This window comes from Dermacentor variabilis, chromosome 6 (genome assembly GCF_050947875.1).
Source record: "Dermacentor variabilis isolate Ectoservices chromosome 6, ASM5094787v1, whole genome shotgun sequence".
NCBI classification, from domain to species: Eukaryota; Metazoa; Arthropoda; class Arachnida; order Ixodida; family Ixodidae; genus Dermacentor; species Dermacentor variabilis.
In genome coordinates, this window is record NC_134573.1 from 191,798,874 (window position 1) to 191,806,540 (window position 7,667).

The following is a 7,667-nucleotide window of genomic DNA, read 5'->3' on the forward strand; positions in this document are numbered from 1 at the left end:
ATTGTCAATCGTGAATGAAGCAGTACATGCCCACAATTTTCGTACAGGACATATGGAGCTAATGCTGTCAGTCACTGAGCTTACAACAGACAGAAATACAGATAGCCAACAAACACTGACACCGAGGACAACATAGGGGAAATAAATGAAGTAAACGATAAATTAGTTAACCTAAAAGCCTTCTGCAAGTAAATATTACTTGGTGCCAGCAAGAATGACGAAACGACAACGAGCAACGATTGCTAACTAGCACTTTCACAGTGCACGCTGTTTTCCACGTCAGCCCGGCAGTGCAGGTGATCTTAGCTCGGACACATGACTACGCCGACGTCTCGAGCATGCGCTGAGCGTTTCTAAAGCTGCAAGTGTGCACGGCGTTCTAGCGACGGACGTACAGAGACGATAGGAAAAAAAAAAACTTCGCGTTTCACTCAACCAGGTCGCTCGAGCTCAGAGATCGTTTGTTTCGCTAGCTCCAACATACGTTTGCGTCTTCGTGGAGACTATTCGCATAAGTCAGTAATGACAATAACAGAGAGTTAAACTGCATATGCCAGTACACACCTGTCACAAAGTGCAGCTCTACTCTAGGCTTCACGGCGTTGTCGATCGCGTTTTACCGACGGAAATCTGAAGATCCCCATTGCCCTGCTGGGATGGTCACGGGAGGTGCACCCGTACACGAGATACGCCATTGGCATCGCACCAAATTTCGATGGCAATAATGTTCGAAAGGCGTTCCTAGCGCGCGGCAGGGAGAATGGCAAGACTAACAAGTGAGTAAAATAACTTTATTTGAGTTCCGGCGAGGACGCAAACTCGTTGCGCTGCCGGCTTGCCCTACTCGGGACTGGCAGGTCTAGCCCATCAGCCCGCTCACGGGCACGCCGGACAGCCAGGGTTTGCTTGGCTACAGCGGGGCCGCGCAACGCGAGTCCCACTCTTCCTTGCTGAACTTGGAGTATCTCGACCCGCACTGCCGGAGCATGTGTGCTATACGCCAGAACACCGTGAATTCAAAGCGCGCCGCCATATTGATGAGCGCTGGTCGCGCCATCTGTCCCAAGCGCCGCGAAGTAGCAGGTCTGGGCTGCCACGCCGGGAGATGCGACCCGGCGGAAAAGCGAAACTTGGGCTTTTCAGCTGGGCGGAAGGCGTGTATCGCGTCTTTTCTGGCCTGTCCTTCTCGCTGTCTTCGATCCAGTCAAACTTCAAGGCCTCATGCAAGTCCGCAATGGCCACACTGAGTGCTGTGCAGGCTGCAGAAGCGAATACATCGGGCAAATACGCTATTACGTTTGTACAAACCGCGCGCTATATGCTAGAACACGTGTGAGCTGTAATATCTCCGCATTTTTGGCACGTAACCTGTGAAGAAATATACAGCACTGTGTTGGTGCCATATATTAATAAAGCACGCAGAACGTTGTACTCTGCACTTTCAGTTTGGTCTTGTTTGTCATGGTCACTACTGGGTTGGCCGCGTTTGGCAACCAACTGGCGAGGTCGTATGACTGGGCTTATAGACTGCCTGATTAGCAGACGCCTGCCCTTCACCACCTGCACATTGAAAACAAAATATATGTTATAGTAAGAACGGCTGTAGTTCTTTCCCATGCCATCACTATTGCGAAGATATAAAGTCCTCTCGATATGAAAAATACACCAGGCAAATTGTATCGTGCAACCACTTAAGAGTACAACATTGAGAACACAAGCCTACAGCACTCGAACAAGCAGCATACGAAGCTAAACCTGCACTCAATGGAAAATGAGGAACTACAGTAGTTATAATGCTCAACTACATGTGCAGTCAAAGCCCGTATAACAGGGTGAGCATGACAGATGCAGGTGTTGTACAGCTGCTGCAAAAACCATGACAGGGCACATAAAATTACCATCCCTACTTAAAGCTGCATCATCATGGACCCCTTTGTACAATACAACAACCGCACCTGCATTAAATTAGCCCCACCAACTGCAGCTACCTGGTATCAGATCTGTTTCGCCTGTGCAAGGCCATATCGAATTGTTGGCGCTCCCTTAAGCCCAGACCACACGTACGCTTACGGACGCGCGCAAGCTCGCGTTCACGCGCCCACGCATGCGCACACGGTGCGGCATGGCTCGTACGCGTCGAAACGCGGCGTGGTCTCGGGGAACAGCTCCTGTCTGTTATCGCGCGCTTGGGTTGCCTCGCGTCGGCGCGTTCATCTCTCAATGAAGCAGATTTATATCGTGCAAGAATGTGGTTCTTCCTTCCTTTTTGCACTGATCTAACAGCTATAAAAATATAACAATTACGTTTATAAATATCGAAGCATCTTGAAACGCTGTCAGTAACAAAGTACGAAGCGGCGCCTGCCGAGGCGTCTGTGAGTGAGCCCAGTGAGCACGCGCTGTCGCGCGTCTTTGTGGATGCAAACCACCATTACTCGCGAGGCGCGGCAGGCGCTAGGCGCGCGTCCGCGAGCGTACGTGTGGTCTCGGCTTTAGAAAAGAAAACAGTAAAAAAAAAAAAACTGGCGAGAACGAGCAAAATTTTGTTACAAAATACAACAATAACTAACCACCTTATTTTCCTCGCTATGTGAACGGAAAAATCTTGCGCTTTACCCCGCATAACAGCCCGCACGCAGTTTAGAGCTCAGGAAGCTCAAATGAATTCGTTACCAATGACACCTGCAACACCGGCTCGTAAACACAGGCGCGCTGCACGAACACCTTCGGCGACGAGCAGTCGTCGTTTACGTTTTTGTGGACGCATGCAACGTGACGAGCAGTCTTCGGTTTACTTTCATAGCAATAACGCTCACCAGCAGGGCAACATTCTATTGCTTACAACTTGTCGTTCACGCTTAATGGTCATGCCGTGCACCAGCTGCAAGTATCGCTAACCGCAAACTCAACTGTTCCGCTTAACCGTCGGGAGCTCTGCATGACTGAAAACACGAAAAGGCTTGTCTTTTTGTTATAGCCAAGGCGAAGCACCGGCACGGGATTCTGCTCTGTAGGCTTGTTGTTCAGAAAGTGTTCGGAGCAAACCTGCGTGTTACACATAGTACGTTCGTAGGGCGCAAAGTTGAACGTGGCACCAAAATATACAGAGATCGAATACTCGTGCATTTTCACTGGGTTGGTAGTTCTTCCTATCCACTGCAGCTGTCCACCGGTGGCGCAGCTTGGCATTCTTCGTTGCGGATAGAAATTGGTGCAGGCTGAAAACACCGCACCGGCACGATTCCCTACGTGTGTTGTGCTCTTCGCAAACAGCGCTAAGCAACCTGCTCCTTTTGTGCTGGTTGTTTTGGCCTCCAAACACGACACAATGATGCCCAGATGACTTCTTGTACTTTGGATCCGCGTGAACGGGCACATTTCCGCACTTTGGAGTCCTAGAGCTGACGCTTGCTATGTGTGCCGGTCGCCGGCGAACACACTTTGGCAGCCCAGTACAAAATGGCGCCGGTCGACCCGGGAAACCTGGGTGCGAGAGTATGCGTTCGGTTAGTCTGGGTGCGAGGCTATCGTGTTCTGGAGTGGAGGTCTGCCCGCTGGACGGGCAGGCGTCGTCGCGTTGTACGTCGGGGTAAACCGTGTAGATCGGCAAGACACGGATATGTGCCGGTCTGTAAGAGACTAAGAGAAACGCCTGCCGCCCTATTCCACTGACCAGTGCAGCGCCTGCCACGGCCGTACTCCACTCACTCGGAGGAGAGAGTCGAGTCCGGCCGGTGCGCCCACAGGTGCGCCTGCCAAATTGCTTCGGTCCTCAGCCGCTAGGGCGCTGCGCATGCGCAGTTCGGCGTCGCCAAAGGCGGAAGTAAATACGCGCCCGGGCCGCTGTATCTTGAAAGGCATCTGCAACGGGGCATAGTCTGCCGCGCGCTGTGTTTTCGCTGCTTAGTTCGCGTTGATGCGAGGCGCAGCACGAAGGTCAATTCGCTCGCCGCTGCTGCTGCGCTTCCTCACTGCAGCGTCTTGACAGCGAGTTTCCGCGGTCATCGAGTGAGATGTGTTCATGTTTGACGTAGTAGTTCTGCGGAAACCCGCAAGGTGGAGAGAAGTAATTAATACAGGGGAAAATCAGACATCCGCCCGTTCGTAGCAATTGCTACAAAGGAAACCCATACGGGTTCCTCGAAAGAAAAGCCTCAGAGTTGAAGAAAAATTCGTCCTGGTCCGGGACTCGAGACCACCGCCTTTCCGGGGCAGCCGCTCTACCATCTGAGCTAACCAGGCGGCTAGCAGATGGTAGGGCGAAGTCGAATTTGTCGACAACACATGTTTGCTTGTGCGCACGTGACACCATGCTTCTAATTTTTTTTATTTCTTTATTTTTAAATACTGCAGCCTATCTTGGGCTATAGCAGGAGTGGCGATAACATCATATGTCAATTGCAGACAAAAAGTTGGTCAAGGGCAATGAACAAACATTTCCAGGCAATGCATTCCAACGTTCAATTGTTTAGAGGAAAAACTATGTTTATACGGTGTCATTTCTAGATGGCAGTGTCAAAATATTTAGGTTGCGAGAGCTACGGGTGCGGGGAGGTTCAGCAAATCTAAAGTATTTATTTAAACGGGCAGGGAACTCCCTGTCATAGCGACGGTAGATAAAACGAACAGCTTTCTTTTGTACGGACTTAGCCTTGTCAATATTTTTTTATGAAAAGGGTTCCAAACTATAGATGCATATTGAAGGATTGGGCGGATTAGTGTTTTATATGTTAGCAGTTTAGTTTCATTAGGAGTCACACGAAGGGTGCGTTGGGGATAGCCAAGTTTTTTAAGTGATTTATTACATATTACTTCAAGATGCTTGCTTCAAGATAAGCTGTTAGAGAATAAGGGTCCGAGGTACCTATCTTCGGGTAATTTTAGTAGGAAGCGGTTACTGAAAGCGTACGAGAAAACAGAAGGAGTTAGACGCCTAGTGAATGTCATTGCAACGGTTTTGGAGAAGTTTATGCTCATCTGCCAGATGTTAATTACCCCATGAGCAGAAGTGTGAGAATGCGTCGTTAAGAACAGTATGATCTCGAGTGTAGTTAATATTCTGCTAGAGGACGCAATCATCAGCATAGAGACGTATGTTGGTCAATTATATTTTGTGGAAAATCATTAATGTAAAGTAGAAAGAGTATGCCTATGCTTACAATTTTGTACGGCCGATAAAACTACTGTCCTTACTACGTCCACTAATTTGCTACCGCAATCGATGGTTCGCCTTTCGGGCAAAACTGCAGCCTTCTTTTAAAAAGATATCGTCATCATCGTTGGACCTTCAAAATTCGCCCATATATGTTGTACATGATGCCTGGAACACATGCGCAAAACTGCAAGTATGGGAAAAACAATAAGGAAACAAATAAATGGTTTTCTGGTTTCGTGCCACAAATTCCAACTAGGCTGTTCCTGACCGCAGTGCAGGCCGCGGCCACTCGTCTGCACCCACCTCCTCGATGTGGCGGCCTCTATGGGATTTCCCTCGCTGTCGTGTCTCTGATAAAAGTGCGGCTCGTATCGGCGGGAACCGCAATCCGCGGGCAATCTTGCTTTGTCGTTTTCCCGCATAGTAAAGTTGCCCTTTGGATAATTTTGAACACTTTTCATTGATTTAAGCCTGCTTCTGCATTCTCATACGCGCGACTTCTTCATGGGCGTTTACTTTGACCACGAAAGAAAGAAATAAACTTAAAAAAATCCGACAGAACCGATCTCACGATGATTGCTAACACGAGAGGCACTCGTTTTATGGCTTCGTCTTGGAGACCGTTGCTGGCAGCCGAGGAGCGCTTTGCTACGGAATGGTTTGTCCTAATCATAATTGGTGCTAAATATTCCAAAGATGGGATCGCTACACACTGACTTGATTTTGCTTATTTCTTGCTGATTTGTTTAACGTGCCTTACATGCGCGTCGTCGCATTTCATCCCCGAATATCGATGAAGCCGCCAGGGCCAGGAATCGAAAGCGCGAGCTCGTGCTTGGCTGCTGGGCACCGTACATACACTAAATCAACGCGGCGAGTCGAGAGAGAGAGAGAGAAAAAAAATAGGTGGGCAGAGTGGGGGGTGTATGAAGGCAGCCACCCTCAGAGTTTCTCAAGTTGCCCCGAAGCTAACAGCGTGGGGTTGTGTCCACTTTTGTCACTTCAAGCATGAGGGCTTGTATAAGAATAAAAAGAGACACCGAGAGGGCAGACAACGAACTAGGAGAAAATGAGTGAACCGTGAGGTGAAATAACGACGTCCGTAAAAAGAGGGCCGTGCACAAACAATCTTCCGGCACGCGCCATATAGAAACAGAGCTGACGCTGTCATGCGAAGCCCGTGTGCCGCAGTTCCCTCACTATGGGAGAGGGGGTGGGGGAAAGACAACAGCCGTCTTTATGGGGCCAAGTGTCGCGGGAGATGATTGGTTGCGTCGAGGAGCTGTCAGGCCGGAAAAGAATTTCGGAACGGCTTCGCGATTTTTCATTTATTTCTGCTCGAGGGCACGAACGCGAGGGAAATCCGAAGGGAGAACATAAAATGAAAGCTACTATTGCAGGCTCAAAGAATTCTGAGAACAGCGCAGTGACAACACACACGGTCTGAAAAGGTGAGTACATTCGACTGCTACGTTGGAGTCCTGTCGCGATGGGGGGGAGCAATCTGGTGGCGGCGACAGTCGCAGACGTTGTTCACGCGTGCCTTGTTTTCCCCGCAGGACTTGGGAGCGAGCAGCCGGGAACAGCGGTGACGATCGCTGTTTGTCCGCATCTGCTGGACTGTGCGCCCAGTGTTGGCAGCGCCCACGGGGAGGGGCGAAGCTGGACGGCTGCGGGTTTTGTAAACTACCGAATCCACGTCAACGTACATAGTGAGTGTGGAATCGCGCAGGCCACAAAAACGAAAACTGCGGCGTCAGCCTTCACTGACGAGCTCTGTTCGTGCACACGTAACAGGCTTACCAAACAGCTGCCGCCTGCATTTCGCTTTGATTCGGTCGTGCGCCGTGCTCGTGCTACATTATTATCTCTGAAACTGTCGCACGATGTGGAAAGTAGCTCACAACTGGCAGACGTTGGGTTTCTGTAGCCGAGGGACGAGCGCACTGTTCTTGCCGAGATTTCTCTACGGGCGTCGACTCCGCTATTTCAGTCTGTGCCTTGCAGTGAAGGGGGCATGCAAACTGTACCTTGAATGTAGAAAGAAAAAAGAGTGTGCTATCCCTCAATAAAACATTGTGATTTTCCAAACAAGACACAGGTTTATTTTCTGTCTCTTTGCATCATCATCGGCCTGTTTTTTGTGTCCACTGCAGGACGAAGGTCTCTCCCAGCGATCACTGCTTGCCCCCTTCTTTCGCCACGTGACTTCAACCTTGCGACTGCGAATTTCCCAATTTCATCATCTCATCTAAATTTCGGCCGACCTCGACTACACTTCCCTTCCCTTGGCATCCATTCTGTAACTATAATGGTCCACAGGTTATCTGCCCTACGCGTTACATCTTTTATTTTACATTATTTTACATTCAATTATTTTATAGCGAAGCTGCTAAGGGCTACTTTCCCCAGTATTGTGTCCTTATATGTTAGCACAAAACTATGATCATCATCACGATTGCCTCCAGCGTCGCCGTCTTCCACAGCTGGCTCGTTGGCGCCCCTCGGCGCG

At 49.7% G+C, this 7,667-nt stretch overlaps 1 protein-coding gene across 4 annotated transcripts in view; it reads left to right on the plus strand.

The window, feature by feature from the left end:
* The window catches only part of LOC142586012 (tRNA-uridine aminocarboxypropyltransferase 1), a 47,597-nt gene extending 40,346 nt beyond the window's left edge, over positions 1-7,251 (plus strand). For 3 of the 4 annotated variants that reach the window (XM_075697228.1, XM_075697225.1, XM_075697227.1), the window contains 2 exons: positions 6,556-6,606; positions 6,715-7,251. In XM_075697228.1, coding sequence (XP_075553343.1) covers positions 6,556-6,602 — 47 coding nt within the window. In that variant the 3' untranslated portion in view covers positions 6,603-6,606; positions 6,715-7,251. The remainder of the gene's footprint in view (positions 1-6,555; positions 6,607-6,714) is intronic. The other variant, XM_075697226.1, reaches the window with a different exon arrangement.
* The last annotated feature ends 416 nt before the right edge of the window (positions 7,252-7,667 follow it).